Source organism: Neoarius graeffei, chromosome 11 (assembly GCF_027579695.1).
Source record: "Neoarius graeffei isolate fNeoGra1 chromosome 11, fNeoGra1.pri, whole genome shotgun sequence".
NCBI classification, from domain to species: Eukaryota; Metazoa; Chordata; class Actinopteri; order Siluriformes; family Ariidae; genus Neoarius; species Neoarius graeffei.
The window spans coordinates 38920068-38943073 of record NC_083579.1 but is presented as its reverse complement, the minus strand read 5'-3'; the positions used below and the strand labels follow the sequence as shown (position 1 = coordinate 38943073).

Here is a 23006-nt window from a genome sequence, read left to right as displayed (position 1 = left end):
TACCATGAGCTAGATTCATCTATTAATGTAAGCATTAGGGATTCTGAATAAATCCATGTAATTAACACCACACACACACACACACACACACACACACACACACACACACACACACACACACAAATCTACAAACCCAACCACCCCCTCTTTCTTTCCTCTCACACAATCTGCCACAACTCCCCCCACTCAGAGACCTCCTGTCCCCTTATTCACACACACACACACACACACACACACTTGCACTTACTCACTCACTCCCCCTGCTCTTGACACATCCTCTCTCTCTCTCTCTCTCTCTCTCTCTCTCTCTCTCTCTCTCTCACACACACACACACACACAGATCAGATCACAGATACACATGTGTTCATATTGAGCTCTGATCTGGACTGAGAAAAAAGACAGAAGATGATGCAGGAAGACAGACAGGAAAAGAGAAAGACAGATGTGCTTCTTTATCAGTGAGAGTGAGACAGTTCATATATGAAGCTGACGGAGAGACGCAGTGCACACGCTTGATCACTTTTCTCGTGATCCTGGCTTTCCTCTAAAACCACTTAAAGTACTATCTGAGGTAAGTGTGTGTGTGTGTGTGTGTGTGTGTGTGTGTGTGTGTGTGTGCTGTAACTGTACAATTCTAAATCACAGATGTGTTTGATTCTGAGAGACAAATACAAACAGAGAGACAGAAATAGAGATATAGTTTCTATCCAGTATCATTCATATATTTCCCTCTCTTTCCTGACTTCTTTTTTAAATTTTATTATTCTTTCTTTCTCTTTACTTCCAGCTCATTCATCCTCTCAGGATCAGTGAGACCCTTCTGTTACCCAACACTTCAGAGAGAGAGAGAGAGAGAGAGAGAGAGAGAAGTAGAGGAAGCGTGAACAGAGTAAGCAACATGATGGAGAGAGAGTCAGAGGGAGGAATGAGGGAAAGATTTAAACAGATGCAGAGGAAAAAAGAAGAGAATTAAATTACATATTACAGTGGAGGAGGAGGAGGAGAGAGAGAGAAACTGGGTTATTTATGGAGTGACAACACACTGAGCAGAGATGCATGATTTATCCACCCCTTTATCTCACACTAACCTCTCTCTCTCTCTCTCTCTCTCTCTCTCTTTGCTTCTCTCTGTTGCTTTCTATAACATTCACTGTCTTTCTGTTTCACTCTCTCACACCTTGTTTCAGTCTCTCTCTCTTTGTCTCACTGTCTCTTTCTCTCCCTGTTTCTCTCTCTCTCTCTATCTCTCTCTCTATATATCATTCACTGTCTCTTTAGTTATGTCTCTATCTGTCTGTCTGTCTTTCTCTCTGCCTGTCTATCTGTTTGTCCCTGGCCATGTTTTTCTCTCTCTCTCTCTCTCTCTCTCTGTCTCTCTCTCTACCTCCCTTTCATTTTCCTGTTGGTGGAATGGTAGTATTTATATCTGCACATTATAAACTGCTGTATAAAAGGTGTTTGAGTAAAAACACACGCATGCTGATCTATTTACTGATTCTATGGAGATTTGTGTCTTTCATATATGCAAAATAACATATTGTTTGTTTTGTGCATTTGCTGTAATGAATCCGTACCACATTGATCACATCATCATAATCCACAGACTAATCACTGACAGAAAAACTTTCTCGACGAGATGAGAAGTGAAATGATCAGTCTATGGCAGGTGAATTGTTCACCTTTGTGACTCGATCAAAAAGGCATGTTTATGAACCAGACATGTGTTAGGATTGTTATTTAGGGTTTGGGGTTCTACTACATATTTTCCTCACTTTTTTCTCAAACTCTTCTAATATCCACTTTCCACACTATCACTTTTCCTGTCTTTCTCTCTCCCCTTCACCCTTAAACATCTCTCTCTCTCTCTGTGGTTGTAACTGGAGCAGCTGTGTGTGTGTGTGTGTGTGTGTGTGTGTGTGTGTGTGTGTGTGTGTGTGTGTGTGTGTGTAAAAGTCTGTTTTCTGTAAGTCAAACACACAGCGTCCGTCATCTGATCCCTGGCGTTTCCGTGGTGATGGCTCAGTGTGTTGTTGGGGGACTTTTTGAAGTTTCATCTTCGTCCTTTGGGACAAAAAACTTGACAAAGCAACACCTGAATAAAGTCTCAGAGTTACTCATCATAACAAACCTCCATTCTCTGAGCTATAGGATCAAATCAAACCTCCGTGGGTTAGGAGTTCTATTTTTATTTCACTGTGATTTGCATTCCAGGCACTGAGAGCTGCAGACGTAGAAGTTAATCTATTTAAAAAAAAAGAGAGAGAGAGAAAGTAGAGAAAAATAGGAGGAATAAGTGGAAAGATACATGATAGAGAGACAGACAGGTGGGCTGTGAAGAGCATTTCTAGTGCATTTCTTTTTTTATAACACTGTGATCTGTACTTTAGTTTATAAAACAGAAAAATTAGGGCTTAGGGTTTATATCTAGGGCTTAGGGGTTAGGTTGTATAGCTAGGGGTTAGGATTTTTAGTTAGGGTTTTGGGTTTATAGCTAGGGCTTGAGGGTTAGGGTTTATATTTAGGACTTAGGTGTTTTGGTTTATAGCTAGGGCTTACATAGGGCTTAGGGTTTATAGCTAGGGCTCAGGGGTTACAGTTTATAGCTAAGGTTTAGGGTTTATAGCTAGGGCTTAGGGGTTACAGTTTATAGCTAGGGTTTATAGGTAGGGCTTAGGGGTTACAGTTTATAGTTAGGGCTTAGAGTTCATCGCTAGGGCTTAGGGGTTACAGTTTATAGTTAGGACTTAGGTGTTATGGTTTATAGCTAGGGCTTACATAGGGCTTAGGGGTTATGGTTTATAGCTAGGGATTAGGGTTTATAGCTAAGGCTTAGGGGTTATAGTTTATAGTTAGGATTTAGATGTTATGGTTTAGGGCTTAGGGTTTATAACTAGGGCTTAAGGTTGATGGAGTTGTGTGTGGAGTTATGGAAATTAAATTAGATTAGAGACACTTCAGCTTTAATGCTCAGAGCTGAAAGAGGGAGAGGATAAAACAGAAATATTTTTATCCTCAAATGAATAATTCTCTCTGAATTAAAGCAAATGTTTTTCACATCCTTTAATCATCAGCTGGGAAATGTCTCATCTCCAGTCTCTCTCTCTCTCTCTCTCTCTCTCTCTCTCTCTCTGTGTGTGTGTCTCAGAGGCATAGCTGGGGGAGAATTTCAGCTTTGAAGGCACTTGAAATACTGTATTTTATGATGGTTCAAGATGCTTATTGGGTGTTTAACACACACACACACACACACACACACACACACACACACACACACACACAGCGCAGATGATTATAAATGAACACACTGTGCTCAGTATTTCATGAACATCAGTAATGAATGTGTTCTTTAGTTTGTTTAATCACGCATTATTGGTTACCAGCTGCAATGCTGAAGATGAAGCAATCATTTAATTTCTGTTTCTGCTTAAAAAGCTACAAGACAGGATTTTAATAAAGGAGCACAGTGTCGACTTTTAGCTGATTCAGGAGCGACTAACAACATGTAGGAATAATTATAGTGAGTGATTTGTTCACAAATCATATTTACGGGTCTTTCAGGTCTGAGTTTCTCATTCATTATTCACACAGCAGTCACATGACCAATGTTATTACTAGAGATGAGAGGAGAGTTTGTTAATGTTAGCTGGTCAACCAGAACATTTCCATAACCAGCTAGGTTGTGTGTAATGTCATGACTGAATGGAGGTTTAATTTCCCTTTCCAATGGAACGAGTTCATATAGTACGGGTCTTCAGTGACCAGACAGGCTAAAGTGAATATCATACAATGAACAGAGTGCTATTTTTATTTGAAGTAATCAGTCATTTCAACTGAATAATTCAATAGGCTATGGTCCAGAAGATTGCTTAAGAGCTTAACAAATGTGAATTTGTGTATTATACTTTACCAAGTGAAGCAAACCTTGGTGTTCTTAGTCTTTGAGAACCATGTGCATTGGCTACAGCAGCACACTAATTCCAATGAACGAAATGAACGAATGATTTGAAAAAAGATTTGTTCATTTTACTGAGTGAGATTGAAAGCCCTGAGTCAGTAAAAAGATCCAAACTTCCCATCACTAGTGTTTTCGTGACATTTGAGCTGTGTTACTTCCACCTACGGTGGCATCAAGTGCATTTCCTCTATTGTGCATTAATGCGCCCTCTGATATCTAAACAATGCAATTACAGCAAAGAGAAATGAAGAGATCATGCAGCCTAATAATAATAATCATGGTTCATTATATAGTTCCTCGATTCTAATCATCATAAATTTGTAAACTTTATCAACGGTCTTTTTGGTGTCACCCTTTCTGATGGTGTCCGCAGTCTGAACCCCCTGCATCCCCCTAGTGACACCACTGTATATATCTTCACTACATTAATCGGGCTAATTACTGTATATCATGTGCATGTTCCTCAATTGGTCAATTCCAGCTTGAATTAGCAGAGGTAACTTATATCTGAACTTCGTTAATGGAACCCACTGAGTCTGCATTGACCTGTTACACTAAATCATGCAATACTATTTCAAATAAACCCTGCTTTTACTACCTCACTTTGTAGAAAACCTGCCATGACATCTGAACAGGAAAACAATATTCAGACTTAAACATACAATCACATGATAAGACTTAGTAGTGTTTAAAAAACACAATGGGGTATACATAGTTTTCACTGACGTCACGGCATTCCGGGGAAAGCCCTCCAGCCGCCATCTTGTGGGTCAAACAAAATGGACCATCGCCATTACCGGCTACGTTATCTCGGACGAATTTATGAAGTTATATAGTCAGTTTTCTAAAATAAAGATCAATGTCGGCAAAATCAAGCAAACAGAAGTATATAAATACATTAGATGACATCTCACGACAATGGTATGCAGCCAAACTGGCCTTGATTGGGGGAATTGACCCCTACGAAGTGGACAAAGATGCATTTTCAAGTGACTATGCAGGGCTGCCAAAGCCTGAAACTGCCAAAGCCTGCTCCAAAGCCTGAAACTGACTTCATCAAACTTTAAAGGCTGTCTGATATATACAACTTTATATATTCTAGCATCAAATAGACTGTTGAATGTTATGCAACCGTAATAAGTTGATTAAACACAAATCAAATCATACAGAATAGACCTAAAATGTTTTTCAAAAATGACCCTTGCGTGAGTGAAGTGACAAGTGTCAAATAGAAACGTGACAAACGAGCAATATTAAGTGTACATTACAATGTAAACGTACACTCAGCGGTTCCAGTTAGGCATTCTCCAGAGATTGTTTACACGATGTTTTGGTTTCCAAAAACAAACTTAAACACAATTGATTGTTTATTTAAACAACTTACCGCTTATAAAATGATCGGAGCAGACTTTGCTGTGTTTGGAAGGCTGATAATCCTTGCGGTTGATTCTCGCAAGCCATAGATTTCTCCTTTGTATGCGGAGTTTCTTTGTTTGCTCGCCTTCGTGCTCCCGTACAGTGGGAATTCCATAAAAGCTCCGCTTGACGTCATCATCTGACCTATTACGACAGCCGTGAATACAACAGGTGTGCACCATTGCTAGCTTTAAATAGCCTGCTTGGGTTCTTTTGAAGACTTTGTACTCGCGCGTTACAATGTGTGCTCAGTGACCCGTATGGTAAGCTTGACCCACAAGATGGCCGCCACTAGGGAATCCCCGACTCTGTGACGTCATGTGTAAATGTGCCGAAGGGCACAGAAAAATGCTGCTCATATTGTTCAGCTTCATTAAATACACCCTACTTTTTAAAAAAAATCCAGCAGAAAAAAAGGAAAAAATGCCCTCAGAAAGTTTACATCTTAAATCTTCCTGTATATATGTCTCTCATTGCATAGTAAGCTTTTTTAATGAAAACATGTAGAGGTGTAACAGACCAAAAGGAATATATCTGTCTCCCAAAACTCTGTGTGTCTTTTCTCATTGTATAAGAAAAGTCATAATATGCTGCTTAATGAAAATATGTTTTAAAAATCACGTTAAATTGTTTTTATATTCTACTGATTTGTCGTGATTGTATGGCAAAACGTTCCATAAAGACTAGTTAAAGCACAATATTCCTGGTATTGAAACTTCTGAAATATTCATTTTAGGATTCTGTAACGGGCGGCACGGTGGTGTAGTGGTTAGCGCTGTCGCCTCACAGCAAGAAGGTCCTGGGTTCGAGCCCCGGGGCCGGCGAGGGCCTTTCTGTGTGGAGTTTGCATGTTCTCCCCGTGTCCGCGTGGGTTTCCTCCGGGTGCTCCGGTTTCCCCCACAGTCCAAAGACATGCAGGTTAGGTTAACTGGTGACTCTAAATTGACCGTAGGTGTGAATGTGAGTGTGAATGGTTGTCTGTGTCTATGTGTCAGCCCTGTGATGACCTGGCGACTTGTCCAGGGTGTACCCCGCCTTTCGCCCGTAGTCAGCTGGGATAGGCTCCAGCTTGCCTGCGACCCTGTAGAAGGATAAAGCGGCTAGAGATAATGAGATGAGATGAGAGGATTCTGTAACGCAGGATTGGATGAGGCCAGGGGCGATTTCTCAGAGACAACAAGGGAAGCCGAGCTTCCCCTAAAATTCTCTCCCCAAACTGCGGCATCTACGACGTTGAATTCTCATTAAAACAATAACTTGCATAACATAATATATGCCCAAGATTGTATTTACGTTCATAACTATCCTGTAACTTATTTGAGTGATGTCTGACGAACTTGCAGTTCGCTACAAGAATCACCTTTGCTGCCAGGCTGTAACCAGCGTTGCCAGATACTGCTGACGTTTTCCAGCCAAAATATGTTCAAAACCCACCAAAATGCACTTAAAACCACCCAATCTGGCAACACAGGCTGTAACCTTTCTTATTTCAATGGGCTCTATGGCTGGCAGCCGGGTATCCATTGCAGTCTATGAGACGGCTCTGAACAGCCAATTTTGGCTAGTTGTTATTGGTTAAAATCGACAAAATCGTCACTTCCAGGGAAGCCGGGATTCTCTGGGACTAAACGAGACAGTGGGAGGGACAAGAAGCTGGGCTGATGAAGGATTATTGGAGGTAGTGTTTGAAAGACATGAGGAGGGCGGGCTCTGTACTTCGGCGTCGGCGAGGAACACGGAAGTATGATCAGTCAGTCCCCAGCGGATGTCGAGAAAGTGTAGTCGTGTGCCAAAGTGCTGTCCGACTTTCTTTTCATATAAACGTTTCTCCTCATTGCTGTCTCTGTACATTACTCTGTAAATAAATGTAAATATTACTCGTTGTGCTCCGTTAACTTTCATCCATTCTATCAGTTTGATCATTTGTGAATTCACTCGTTTATTTCATTTGTAGTTCAATCTGGTTGTAGGCTAGCTTGAGCCTTATTGGGATCTGCAGTGCTAGCTGCTAACAGAAATTGGTGAAGTCTCTGGAAAGCACAACCAGCTGGTATGACAGGGTCACAGACCGTTTTCTGGAAAAGGAGCGGAGGGCAGAATTTGTGTATAAATAGTGTGCATCATATAATGTTCATGAATCTGAAGTGTGTATATTGTTCAGTAATGTTAAGAGAATGGTGGGCTCTGTCTTATAGGTTATACCTGGGTATAATATTCAAGGTTCTGTGTGTTGCATAGCCTACCTGGTTATGAATATCCAGACTGTGTTGCAGAAGATGTTCAAGGATGTGTTGCACAGCTGAGTGTTGTGTTAAAGACTCTGTGTTGCATATCAGGGTATGATGTTCAAGGCTCTTCGTTGAATAGCCAGTGATATTTGGATGTTTGATATTTTTGATTAAGGATATGAGGCACTAGCCTGGCAAGCCAGACTATAACATGAAATGTACAAGCAAAAATACTTTCTGCCACTAGGTAGGGTTGTCTAGTTCACTATGCTAATGGGGCACACCTTTCTATGCTTTGATATCCGGCCTACAGGTTTTACGATGAATGCGTAAAATGGGCTTCCCCTGTTTTAAAAACCAGCAGCCGCCACTGGATGAGGCTATATATCATATCATAAATAATTAAATGACACACCAGACACAAGCACAACACACATCAATTTAACCTGTCTCCCTGAAATTAATTCCTGACTACGCCACTGCTGTCCCCCCATCCCCCACCCCCCACACACAGCAGATGGAGTGTTAAATTGCTCTGACTGATGTTCAGGAAATCATAAATGCATTTTTTAGTGTTGCAGATGAAATATTTCTCTCAAAAGTGAGAGATGGAGAAAGAGTGAGAGACAGAGAGAGGGAAAGAGAGAGACAGTCAGAGAGTGTGAGAGAGACAGAGAGAGAGAGAGACAGAAGGGCAGAGAGAGAGAGAGAGATTTTGACTTTTAAGATGCCTTTAATGCATCAGTTTAACTTGCTGTATGCAGATAACATGGTTCTTCTGTGACTGTCCCCCAGTGTTCAGGATCTAGAGCAGAACCTGGACCTGCTGCAGCGTTGCTGTCAGACCTGGGACCTGACTATCAGCCTCAAAAAGACAAAAACAAAAATTATTTTTTCAAAAACGATCCGGATATAGAGGAAGCACATCACACTTTAGAGGCATACAAAATAAAAAATAGTGAAGAATACAAGTATTTAGGATTGAAAATTAGTTCCGCCAGAAATTTAAATCTGGCAGTGAATGAGCTGAGAGAGAAAGCCTGCAGGGCATTCTACACAATTATAAAACAAATTCACGTCAAATTCCATTTAAAATCTGGCTCAAATTACCAAGCCAATAATATTGTTCAAGCGACAAACAGCAGATGAGCACAATTCGCAGTCCTATAATCATAATTCAGACAGACAGGTTAGAGTTAAAAACACGTTAAGAACCTGTAGAATCAAAAATCAAACACATTTATACTGTACGCTGATTAATACTGCAACACTCTCTCTTTCTCTCTCCCTCTTCCCCCTCCCCCCATCCCCTTCCCTGCCCTTCAGGTGATTGACTGATGTAATAATAATGAGTGTGTTGTGGAGTGTGTATCTGGCTGTGACGCTCGTCTCACACACACTCTGCACTCTCTCACCTGAAAATGAGGTACCACTGCGCACAACTACCTGGTTGAGTGATGGCAAGAACACACCTGTCCACCTGCGCAAAGGACACACACATAGGTAACACAGCAACAACAACAGCGCGCACACACACACACACACACACACAAAACATTTAAATGTGATTTACATTAAAGAAGGCAGTTAGCTAGAAGAGGGCATAACATTTTGTGCAAAATGCAACACAAAAATGTAAAGAGTTAGGATTAGGGTTAGCAATAGTAAGCTGGGTTAGAGTTAGTAACAGGGAGTTGGAGTAGGGGTTAATAACAGGGATTTGGGGTAGGGGCTAGTAACAAGGAGTTTGGTTTGGGATTAGTAACATTGAGTTGGGGTAGGCATTAGTAACAAGGAGTTTGGGTTAGGGTTACTAACATGGAGTTGGGGTTGGGCTAGTAACGGGGTTGAGGTCAGGGTTAGTAACACGGAGTTGGGGTAGGGGTTAGTAACATGGAGTTGGTGTAGGGGTTAGTAGCAATGAGTTGGGATTAGTAGCATAGAGTTGGAGTTGTGGTTAGTAACAGGGAGTTGAGGTCAGGGTTAGTAACATGGGGTCGGGGTTAGTAACTGTGGGTTGGGGTAGGGGTTAATGACAGGTAGTTGGGGTAGTGGCTAGTAACAAGGAGTTTGGGTTGGGGTTACTAACAGGGAGTTGAGGTCAGGGTTAGTAACAGGGAGTTGGGGTAGGGGTTAGTAACAGTGAGTTGGGGTTAATAACATGTAGTAAGGGTTGGGGTTAGTAACTTGGGGTAGGGGTTAGTAACAGGGAATTGGAACATTGGTTAGTAATGGGAGTTGGGGTATTGGTTAGTAACAGGGAGTTTGGATAGGGGTTAATAACAAAGAGTTGATGTTGGGGTTAGTAACAGGGAGTTGAGGTCAGGGTTATAAACTGAGTTTGGGGTAGGGGTTAGTAACAGGGAATTGGGGTAGGGGTTAGTAACAGGGAGTTGGGTAGGAATTAGTAACAGGGAGTTGATGTTGAGGATAGTAACAGGGAGTTGAGGTTGGGGTTAGAAACAGGGAGTTTGGGGTATGGATTAGTAACAGGGGGTTGGGGTAGGGGTTAGTAACAGGGGTTGTGGTAGGAATTAGTAACAGGGAGTTGATGTTGGGGATAGTAACAGGGAGTTGGGGTAGGGGTTAGTAACAGGGAGTTGGGGTTAATAACGTAGTAGGGGTTGTGGTTAGTAACATGGGGTAGGGGTTAGTAACAGGGAATTGGAACATTGGTTAGTAATGGGAGTTGGGGTATTGATTAGTAACAGGGAGTTTGGATAGGGGTTAGTAACAAAGAGTTGATGTTGGGGTTAGTAACAGGGAGTTGAGGTCGGGGTTAGAAACGGAGTTTGGGGTAGGGGTTAGTAACAGGGAGTTGGGGTAGGGGTTAGTAACAGGAAGTTGGGGTAGGAATTAGTAACAGGGAGTTGGGGTAGGGTTTAGTAATAGGGAGTTGGGGTAGGGGTTAGTAACAGGGAGTTGAGGTTGGGGTTAGAAACAGGGTATTGGGGTATTGGTTAGTAACAGGGAGTTGGGGTAGGTTCTTATGTTTTGAAAGCTCAAAGAGGAGTTCATGTCAGAGACAGACAATCTTGCTGCATGGATTATTTTGTATAAAAATACAGCACAGTGTGTCATATTTTACTACTTATTTATCATAGTAGTGTAATATAATGCATAGTATTTTAGTTTTTCCACAGTTTTTGCGGGTTCACGTGCTCCTGTGTCGTAAGAGTTATTTAAAGATGAACAGAGAGAACAGACTTCTCTCAACACTGATGTTGAATGAGCAGCTCATGCCTTCACTTCTGCATGGAGTGGTCTGGAAGGCAGCTCCTGTAGAATTCCTGATCTGTGTGTCAGTCAGGCAGGATTTTAGTGTGAGCTGATCTGCCACTCGGCTTCCATCTGCCATCTGACTGCACTAAAGAGCTGCTGCTGAGTGACACGTGTCCCTGAGAGACATTTCCTCTTTATTCCACTCTTCATGTCACTGTAGTTTGCTTTATTTATTGTTTGTTATTGAGAATTCAATAAACACACACACAGATTCCTCTCTCTGTCTCTTTCTCGCTCTCTCTGTCACCTGACGTTTATGTTGATATGTTAAGTTGTGATGAAGACTGAATACTGCCTGAATGTTAGTGCATTTCACTGCAGGAGAGAGATGAGATTTTTCTAATTATGTTACGCGTGATATCACTTCCTGTTCTACTAATGGCATTGTCAATCTCTGAAGCGTTTATCTTTAACACACTGCCGTGTATCTGATCAATAATGTTCCTTATCTGTGAACACGCAGGCTGTTTCCTCTCACCTTCATTAACACTCTTATCTCTGCATTCGCGCGCGCACACACACACACTACAATTGAACAATAGAGATTCATTAGTGGAGACATTTTTTCACAATTATACACCCAGAATCTTAATTTCATTGTTCATTTGATTTATTTATTATTTACTTTTGTCTGATTTCTTGCACACACAAGGTAGCTCTTCAGTTTCTCTGTTTCTATGATTGTTTTTCTTTCCCACATTTCTATTACAACAGAACACTGAAGAATTAAAACCAACTTGGTGCATATATCCAAGGACTGTTTACACAGAACGAGAACCCTGAATCCAGTGGAGTTTGTGAATATTCTCATTCCTGCTCAGTGAATCTGTTAGATGGAAGCACATTTTTGTGTGCCTAAACTAATACATGGTTTTGAAAACTATACATAAATCACAGTTGTTGTTTTTTTCATTTTCTAACACATTAAAACGAGACATAAGGCACAGTTACTGAAACTGACACTCAGAGTAAAATCTCAGCTCACATCTCCAAAACTCTAAACAGATTTTCTCCTTTGAATCCAATTTGCAATTCAACATGATACATTTTGCAATACACTGCAGACAGATCTCTACACAAGACATAGGAATCTGATACTAAAGTCACTTGTTTGTCATTTCACAACACTGCCACTGAAAATGCCACACCCATGGACCAATTGGCCAATGCATATGCCACCTGGCCAAGCACCTCATTGCTTAAATGTCAAATCATCAATCAGGATGTAAGAACTATGAAGACCACAGATGTGTACAATTTTACAGCAGTAGAAGCAGCAGCGAGAGGAAGAGGTCGAGAGAGGGAGGGTGAGGGAAAGAGTGAAAGGTGGAGGAAGAGCAAGAGGAAGGGGTAGAGCTGGAGGGGGAGGATGAGGACAAAGAAGGGCACAGATTTCTGATTAAATCAAGGCAATGTTAGTTGACCATGTTATCAATCATGGGTTGACAATGAGAGAGGTGAACAAAAGGTCCAGCCCAACATGAACAGATTTACTGTTGCCTCTGTTATCCAGACATTTAGGCTTGTGCACAGGTACATAACCAGAATTCCATTCATTCTGCATAAGTCAGGATTCCACAAATCATACCATGTACATCAGTTGTTGTGTGACACCTATTTACTTCATGAATGGTTGCCATGTGATACATTCTGTAACTGTCCAAGAATCCTGCACAATTTGCTGTGGAAAAACCATCTTTAAAGTCACACAAAACACAAAAATAAACACCGTTTGTCTATCATGGCAAGCGCCCTGATGTGCCCTCCACATCCATCCATTATCTGTAGCCGCTTATCCTGTTCTACAGGGTTGCAGGCAAGCTGGAGCCTATCCCAGCTGACTATGGGCAAGAGGCGGGGTACACCCTGGACAAGTCGCCAGGTCATTGCAGGGCTGACACATAAACCATTCACACTTATGGTCAATTTAGAGCTACCAATTAGCCTAACCTGCATGCCTTTGGACTGTGAGGAAACCCACACAGACACAGGGAGAACATGAAAACTCCACACAGAAAGGCCTCTGTTGGCCACTGGGCTCGAACCCAGGACCTTCTTGCTGTGAGGTGACAGTGCTAACCACTACACCACCGTGCTGCCCACCCTCCACATGTTTAAATTAAAAATAAAACTTCATAACAACCATTTATCCATTTTAAAAGTTATGATATTGCTAAAAATAGGCTTACCTGGGTGCAGTCATTTGCACTGAAACCGGATATCCGCCTGTGACGTAATCGGATCACTAGTACACCATTTGCTTTCGTTACACAAAGCCATTAAATAAAGGCTTCTAATTCTTAAAAAAAAATCCCCAGGTGCCACTGTTCTCTCTCTCTCTGTGCATGCATTCTCACTGCTTCAGATGGGTTGAATATAGAGAAAGAACTTCACTTTGCTGTAATGTATACAGTATGTGACAAATAAAAGCTTATAATTCTAAAAATCTAATCAGAAATTTTCTGTAACTATGTGATTTTTACTGGCAACAAAATCTGCAAATCAAAATACTTCACTTTTATGAAGTTTAAATCTTACTCGGCTAAATAACGCATACACAGTACTGACACAGATACTAGTAAACAATCCCGTTACCATAGCAATGCAATTCTTGTCATCTAAAAATATCTCTTTTTCTTAGTGAATAAAAACAAACAAAAGCATGTCACATAAAATGATCAATGGCCGGGCTTATTTTACACCCAAATGCTTGACACTCGGACATCTTTAGGGTTGTTTACAACAATTTAGAAGTGACATGTCCATGAGATCCACTAGCCTCAGTTAAGTCATGTAGCGTGTAGGTGACGTCACGATTTGTACTCAGAGTGCAATATTTGAACCTCGGAGAGGGTGAGATGTCAGCACCCAGGGACATTGTTTTTCTTTTCAAATAAAATCTGTACACAGTCTACAGTTACAAATATGAACAAGTGAACGCTCAAACACGTTTTGTATGGATATTATCTGTCAGTCTAAAGTAGTTTATTTTTTGGGTTTTGTTAATATTTAACCTACATTAACCAATGACTATATTTTTAGTTTGTTTAAAATACAATACAGTACAATACTTTATTTCATAGCACATACAGAAAATATGAAAGGAAAGAAAAGCAATAAACTTTACATATGTTGGGTATAATGCCACCTGGAAAATAACTACAAAGCTAATCTAGCTAGGCGGCATGGACTGAGAGACAATGAGATAAGGGGTTGAATGTCCAGTGAAGTACAAGAAGCATGAACAATTAGTTTGGTTTTGGCAAATTACGCAATAAGACTCTGTGATATTCAAAGCCACATCATAAGAGACAACGAGCTCAGGCAAGTCCGCTTGTCCACCTTGACCCGTTTTCTCCAATGAAACTAAGTGCACATGAAGCAGCTTTATAGGGAGCCTTTTGAGAGGAATTCTGGAAGAATCAAAGATCTGAGACATGAATATATGGAAGTAAGTACAAGACTGACTACAGCACACTACATACAGTACAGCACTTTATCCCAGTGTACTGAACTACACCATATTGACTGACTTTGTTTTCACAGAGTACTGGAAATGGATGCTGATGTGATCCCATATGAGTTTATTTTCATCCGTGAGATCAGCTTCAACCTCACAAAGACTAGGAGAAGGGGAAGAAACATCACTGGTCACAGAGACATTGTAGATGTTCCTGGCCAACGTGGCAGCAACAATACAACGTGTGCTGCCAACACAAATAACGGTGTCCTTCACCACTGTGCCAACCTTGGTTCATACAACACAGAGCACATTCTCACATTTTTGAACAGACTGCACAACATTGTGACACTGGTGAACCATATGGATGATGCAGAGCAGCACAGATATGTGGTAGCACGGGACAATATCAGCGTCCATCATGCAGCCCTGGTCCAAAACTGGTTTATTGACCACCCACAATTTCTTGTTCAGGACCTTCCACCCTGCTCTCTATTTCTCAATCCAATTAAAGAGTTATTTTCTGCATGGCAGTTGAAGGTGTATGACCGTCAACCCTATGTGTGCAGGGCTCTTAACCAGGCATGTGATGATATTGATGTGGGTGCTGTCCAGGGCTGGATACAACACTTGCAGCGCTTCTTCCCTCACTGTTGAGGTGCTGTGGTCAGACCCAACTAGGCAGCAAGAAACAGCCTAAATATTTTTCTTTCTTTCTTTTTTTTTTGGGGGGGGGGGGGGGGGGGGTTTCCTGTATATTTTCCGCTCAAGTTTTCTTTTCTAGCCCTGTGATGACCTGGCGGCTTGTCCAGGGTGTACCCCGCCTTTCGCCCGTAGTCAGCTGGGATAGGCTCCAGCTTGCCTGCGGCCCTGTAGGACAGGATAAGTGGCTAGAGATAATGAGATGAGAGATGAGTTTTCTTTTCTGCTCACTGTATTTGATCAAGCATAATTTTTATTCCTACAGCTGTAATGTAGGATATACTGTGCTTTTGTTTAATTGACTGATTTGATTTGTTGTTGAGAAAAATAAAAGGTTTTGTTTCAACAGCATTTGTGTTTCTGCACATATTACTATAAACTTGAACAATTTCCCTCTGCAGAATTCTCTGCATACAGAAGTATGATGACAAGACCACCAAAGATGAAAGTGCTTCTGATTGAGCACAACAGTGTGTAGTTGGTTGGACAAAAATGTGGAAATGTGATAATATGAATGATGTGTGTGTGTGTGTGTGTGTGTGTGTGTGTGTGTGTGTGTGTGTGTGTGTGTGTGTGTTGTGCCGTTTGGTGCCAAAGTTTAATTTTGATAAATGTTTACATAGTTTTGAATGCAGTGCAGGATATATGAGATGTTTTGCAATTTGGGTGTGTGGATTTGTGAATCATTAAAAAAATGGTAAAACAAGGCGGAAGTCAAAAGGACCGAATCACAAACCTCTCTTGGCCAGGCATTCTTATGTCTGCTGTGGTTAAATATTTAAGTTTGATGTCTAATGTGTTGAATTGATTTTACTCTCAGTTCACAGATTTTTATCTCCTGTTCATTCAGAGTAAAAGTGTGAATCTGATTAAATATTCACATGCTTTTATTCACGTTATTATTTCAGGCTCCATTTTACACTGAGGAAGAAGACGACAGCTCTGATGCTCACAGTTTCTCCCTGTTCAGGAAGTGTAGAGTGGAGTCTGACTGCACACACGCTGAAGGACAAACCAGCCAAGGATCGTTATTGTAAGTGTGTGTGTGTGTGTGTGTGTGTGTGTGTGTGTGAGTAAGAAAGAAAGAAAGAAAGAAAGAAAAAGAAATTTGGAAAAAAAATGGTGCATCATGCAGGACTTGCAGCTCCTCAGCTAAATGAGATAAAGCTTCTACGGAAAATCACATCCTGTAATGGAGGAAGGAGCCACCAGCCTGAGAAGGAAAGTTGAAATCAGACACAATAATCAGACGGCTGTTGTACTTTTCTTAATTACCCAATAACATTCTTTACAGACATGTTTTAACTTCCAGTAGGTTGTTTTTTGCTCTAGAAGGGTCTGCTTACAGTCTGCTGCTGTTTGGTTTTTTATTGTCTTGGCACTTTAGCACTTAAAATCCTGCATCAGTAAAATTTCATGAGAAGCGGCATTATGAAATCATGAAGTGGTGCATTAATCATTTTATCCACTTTATCTGCATCCGCTGCTTTAAATCGTTCACTTTCATAATGAAACATTTGCTCTCAGAGTTCCTGGACATAAATAAAGCTAAAAGGGTGATTCTTCAACTATGGTCATTTTTGTGGCGAGAAAAACAATTTATTTATTTTTTGGTCACAGTACACACTTTTACAGCACTAAAGTGGTTTAAAAAAAAGCTCAGTATTTAATGTTATTATATAGTAAGAGGCCTTTTATGTATGGTTTTTACACTATGACTTTTGTCCCTAAGCTGAACTCTGGACCTTCACTTGTGCTTCATTTTTTTTTAAAGATTTTTTTTGGGGGGTTTTCACCTTTATTGGATAGGACAGTGTAGAGACAGGAAATGAGCGGGAGAGAGAGACAGGGAGGGATCGGGAAATGACCTCGGGTCGGAATCGAACCCGGGTCCCTGGATTTATGGTATGGCGCCTTATCCACGACGCCCCCACTTGTGCTTCATTTTGAATTTAATACTGAAATATGAATGTTAAGTTCCAATACAAATAAGACATTAATGTGTCGCAGGCAAGCTGGAGCCTATCCCAGCTGACTACGGGTGAAAGGCGGGGTACACCCTGGACAAGTCGCCAGGTCATCACAGGGCTGACACATAGACACAGACAACCATTCACACTCACATCTACGGTCAATTTAGAGTCACCAGTTAACCTAACCTGCATGTCTTTGGACTATGGGGGAAACCGGAGCACCCGGAGGAAACCCACGTAGACACAGGGAGAACATGCAAACTCCACACAGAAAGGCCCTCGCCGGCCACGGGGGTCGAACACAGACCTTCTTGCTGTGAGGCGACAACGCTAACCACTACACCACTGTGCCACCCACCTGCAACCATCTCTACAATATTACCCTCATTAATATTGATGAATATGTGAACACCTCCATGTCCCCCTGCTGTCCTTGATGACATTAGTTAGCTAACTGCTGGTAAAGTAACTCACACTGACCAAACGAGTAGGATTTCAGTCTAGAGTGGCATCAAATTATGTAAATTGGGAGAATACATGCTCCAACCCTCGCCGGCCGTGGGGCTTGAACCCAGACCTTCTTGCTGTGAGGTGACAGCGCTAACCACCACTACACCACCATGCCGCCCTAAATACATTATATACAGTAAGATTTATTCATATATTGTATTTTTAATAAAAGACCCCATTTTAAAAATTGTGCAGTTATTTTATATATATATATATATATATATATATATATATATATATATATATATATATATAAATTGGAAAACCCATGATTTCCATCCATCCATTATCCATAACCACTTATCCTGTACAGGATTGCAGGTAAACTGGAGCTTGTCCCACCTGACTATGGGCGAGAGGCGGGGTACACCCTGGATAAGTCATCAGATCATCGCATGGCTGACACATAGAGACAAACAACCAGTCACACTCACGGTCAATTTAGAGCCAATAATTATCCTTACTTGCATGTCTTTGGACTGTGGGGGAAACCGGAGGAAACCCACACAGACACGGGAAGAACATGCAAACTCCACACAGAAAGGCCCCCATTGGCCACTGGGCTTGAACCCAGAACCTGCGTGCTGTGAGGCAGCAGTGCTAACCACTACACCACTGCGCCACCCAAAACCCATGATTTGTGTAATGTAAAAGAATGACTGAAAAATGACCCAGTTTTATATATTTTTCCCTCCATGTAAACATTGTAAAAGCATTACCTTTAAAATCCTGAAAAATAAGTGAATTTGTACATTTGTACTGAGAAATGTGAGAGATTTATTAAAATACATTTGTAGCACAGGAGTGCCACAGTGGTGTAGTGGTTAGCACTGTCACTTCACAGCAAAAGGGTTCTGGGTTTGAGCCCAGAGGCCGACGAGGGCCTTTCTGTGCGGAGTTTGCATGTTCTCCCCGTGTCTGTGTGGGTTTCCTCTGGGTGCTCCAGTTTCCCCCACAGTCCAAAGACATGCAGGTTAGGTTAATTGGTGACTCTAAATTAACTGTAGGTGTGAATGTGAGTGTGAATGGTTGTTTGTCTCTATGTGTCAGCCCTGTGATGATTTGGCAACTTGTCCAGGGTGTACCCCGCCTCTCACCCATAGTCAGCTGGGATAGGCTCCAGCTTGCCCGCGACCCTGCAGAGGATAAGTGGTTCCAGATAATGGATGGATTTGTAACACAAGATATTTCAGTAATTTTGCCCCAAAACACATTTTGTGGTGTGATGGAAATGATGATTTGCTGTTAATGTTAGAATGAAATGCTAATATATATATATATATATATATATATATATATATATATATATATATATATATATATATATATATATAATTACAGTAACTGTCAGGATGTGTTTCTACACAGAGTGCAGGAATAAACCATAGCAATTTATATATGTGTATATATAAAGTTAGATATTCAACCATTTTCCAGACCATAGTTGAAGAATTACCCAAAAAAACAGCATTGTGCTTTTAAAGTGAAAATTGCTTGTTTATTTACTGCACATTAATTTTTAAAGAAGGAACATGTTGTTAGGTTTTGATCTGTCTGTACCGAAGGAGGTTGAATTGACAAAGTATGATCTAGGAATGTAGACCTCTGCTACCGAAGAGATTCTGCCTCACGGATCAATCTGGGAGCAAACGGTCACTGACACACACACAACTGCTCAGAGATGTTTCTCAGTTTCTTGTAGGACAAACATGAGTATATATTCACATTCAAGAGTGTGTTGTAGCTTTGTGATTGGATAATAATGATTTAATTGATGAAGCCAAGTCATCTGTGTATAATGTAAATGGGTGATGAAGCATTACATCACTGGTTTAGACTACACTACTGTATGAAAGAAGAGAGACATTATGTACCATTACATCACCCGTCAGAATCATAGTCTTATGAAAAGAAGAAAGACATTACTGGTCAACATAACCTTCATTAAGCAGAGAGCAGAATGTGTGAGCGAAGATAAAGCTCAAGGATTTAACTTAACCAAAACAAGTAGCAATCAGGACCGCCTATACCAGTTTCAAGAACAAGTAGCAATCAGAATCTGCATAGAATGCGCAAATATGTAAATTATTATTATTATTATTATTATTATTATGAGCATACTGACTAGGTGTGAAATTGCTCCCACTAAATTATTGTTGCTGCTGAGGTTGAGCGTTTTCCTAACCCTGACCTCATATACTCATCCCTGAAACTGTAAACCTTCATATACGTAACTGCCGTTCTAACTAGCCTGCATGGTAATTAGCTACCATGCTAACTAGCAGTCTTAAAAAGGAGGATGCGTTAAAAGTGGAACACAGAGCAGATAGCTTTAGTGCATGTGCCTGTAAATATTCATCAGTTTGGTTGTAATGACGCGTGTGAGTGTAGTTTTATAAAGGACTGTGTGATTTTCAGGGAGCTTTAAGAAGAGCGAGCCTGAAGTGTGGTGGAGAAAATCAGCAAGTGAAAAGACACTTCACACCTACTCAGGCAGTGCTGTGGACACCTACGAAGGTCCTGTGCTTCACCCAGTCTCCGTTTACACACTGCGGATTAAATCAACGCAGGAAGACATGCATGCATACGTTTATCTCCATGAAGGACCCGCACCATGGGGGGTGTTTCCAGAGTTGCCCTTAGACCCCAGAGTGCACATGCTCGGGGTCGGGATGAGCAGTGTGACACTGACCTGGAGCCCAAGTTCGTCTGTCATCAAAGCACTACACACACACAAACATGCACGGCCGTATGAGTACTGTGTTACCGTAAACCGTAAACACAACTACAGGAGCATGTGTGCTGCACAAGAGGGGAAAGGAGGAATGAAAGACGAGTGGAAGAAAAAAGCAGTGGTCAAACTGGACAGATCTGACGAGCATGTGTGTGTTTGTGAAGAGGTGGAAAGTGTGTGTACCGTCTCTGAGCTCCTCCCAAACACACTCTATTACTTTGATGTGTTTGTGATTGACAGAATGAATGGCACCAGTGCAGCATATACAGGAACAGTTGCGCGCACACATGCAGAACCGTACGCACATGCAGAAACGCAAACCCATGCAGAACCATACACACACAGAGTGACCCCGCTGAGGGAGGGGCAAGTGCTGTGGGTCACACTGAGCTCTGGGGCAGATCAGAGGCGGAGCTTCCGTTTCCGGCCCCGTGGTGGGCAGAAGAACGGCCTACTCACACTGCTGAGCTGCAACAACACCCACACACTCTCTGTTTCAGTCTCGGCCCGAGGACATGAGCTGACATCACAGGAAGTGGGAGATCAGCTGATCCAGATGTGGCTGCAGGGGTTCTCATCCTACCTGATCCAGCTCAGACTCTCTACTCGAAACACACATGCTGCAGAGAGAGAGAGTTTGTGTGTGAAAATGCAGGCATCGTCTGCGTTCCACCGTCGGGGGGCGCCGGCGCTGCCACACACACTCCACATCAAGAGCTTTAACACACTGCGCACCTGCAACTCTGTTACACTCGCATGGATGGGGACCGAGGAACGAGGACTGTACTGCCTCTACAGACGCAGAGCAGATGAGCAGAGTGAGACAGGTGGACAGAGGAGCGATACAGGTGGACAGAAGAGTGAGACAGGTAGAGACAGAGTGATATGGGGTGGACAGAGGAGTATGCATGGACGAGACAGAGTGGTATGGGGTAGACAGAGGAGTGAGCCAGGTAGAGACGGAGTGATGCAGGGTGGACAGAGGTGTGAGACAGGACGAAGCAGAAAGGTATGGGATAGACAAAGGAGTGAGACAGATCAAGATGTAGTGATATGTAGTGAACAGAAGAGTGAGACAGGTCGAAACCGAGTGATACCTCGTGAACATAGGAGTGATACGGACCGTTGCTTAGCACCAGAGTCCCGCCCTCCTGATCAGCGTGTGCTCTGTAAATACTTCCAAGAACTTGATGCACGCCGTGCTGTTACTACAGCAACAGTAGGTGGGCTGGAGGCAGAGACACTGTATACTTTTGATATTTACCTGATGAGAAGATGGGCGCTTCCTGTTAAATACCACAGCAAGACAGTGCGGACCAGGAGAGACTGCTAAGACCACCCACCCCCACCACCCACACACAAGCAACAGCCCACTGACTGCTCACATGGCCATTGTTGCTGTTATAAGGATGACATATTTATTAGAGTCCACACAGGACTACACCAAACACACTGCAGGATCACACCTGTCTGTCACTATGGAGTGAGACAGGGAAGACTAAGAGTGAGACAGAAAGATATAAAAAGAGAGACAGACAGATGGGAAACTGAGATCAAAATGGCAGGAGAAAAAAAGCCCTATTGGGATTGGAATAGTTTTACATGGGGAGGTGAGGTCATGTAATGTTACCACTGAGCGTGTGGGATATTTATGGGAGATTCACAAGTAGTGGGCCTGTTAAGCATAACAATTGTGCACAAAATGAAAAAAGCATGAAACTTTCAGGGTTTGTTCTTGAAGGCATAAGCTTTAATTTGAGACGTGGAGGCATTCTCAGTTTGACCTCTGGGGTCAGCTAGAGGTCATTGACCTCCATGATATCACATTTCTATGCATGAAATTAGAAAAGGCTGTATCTTAACATCTAAATGTGATGTAAATGTAAATTAAATGTGTTTTTCCATGTGCCTGGACATGAAAAAATCACATATAATACTGATATTCCTCTTAGGTGTAACTTCAGGGGTCAGGTAGAGGTCATTGACCTTTGAAATTTGAAGTTTCTATGCATGAAATTCTAGACGGGTGTATCTTAGGATCTAAATGTGATAGAAATGTGAAGTTAATGTGTATTTCCTTGTTTCTGACCATGAGAAACCCATTTTTGATACTAATATTACTCTTACAGGTCATCTCTGGGGTCAGCTAGAGGTCACTGACCTCCAGCATAATGCATTTCTATGCATAAAATTAGAAACGGGTGTACCTCAGGTTCTAAATGTGATAGAAATGTAAACTAAATTTGTATTTCTATGATTCTGTACATGAGAAACCCATTTTTGATACTGATATTCTGAGAGGTCAACATCATGGAGAACAGGCAAGGTTGGGAAACATCCCACATTTTGATAAATCTATATAAAAATCTCATGTGTTTTGGATTGTAAGAAACAATTCCATATGAATATGAACATGACAGAAATATACTTCAACTTGTCAGAAATTATAAACTTTAACTAATCAAAAACTTGAACTACAATCAAAACTCTAAATGCAGTGTAAACAGTTGAACAGGTTCCATAAAGAACATTTTAAAATCACTTATAGTATCTACATTTATTCTAAGGGCCTTGACCTTTGGGGATTACAATGTTGGCCTACAAATTGTAACTACAGAACACTGATTTAGTCGCTGCAGTCACCAGAGCATGTGCACAGTGCTGTGCACTTTAAGGCTGCCTTTTTACATCTACAGTGCCCAGTGCAACCCTTTTTGCAACCACAGTGCACAAGTTCATAGCAAG

The 23006-nt window shown here is 41.6% G+C and overlaps 1 protein-coding gene across 2 annotated transcripts; it reads left to right on the top strand.

Moving 5' to 3' along the window:
* The first annotated feature begins 356 nt into the window (after nt 1-356).
* On the top strand, nt 357-21926 carry ndnfl (neuron-derived neurotrophic factor, like). Of its 2 annotated transcripts, XM_060932981.1 has the most exons (5): nt 357-572; nt 789-890; nt 8927-9103; nt 15953-16077; nt 19946-21926. In XM_060932981.1, exons 3-5 carry the CDS (start codon nt 8949-8951, stop codon nt 21592-21594), a joined length of 1929 nt encoding a protein of 642 aa, XP_060788964.1. In that variant the 5' UTR covers nt 357-572; nt 789-890; nt 8927-8948; the 3' UTR covers nt 21595-21926. The 2 variants fall into 2 exon arrangements, with proteins under 2 accessions (XP_060788964.1, XP_060788965.1); XM_060932982.1 differs by lacking the exon at nt 789-890.
* Nucleotides 21927-23006: the final 1080 nt, after the last annotated feature.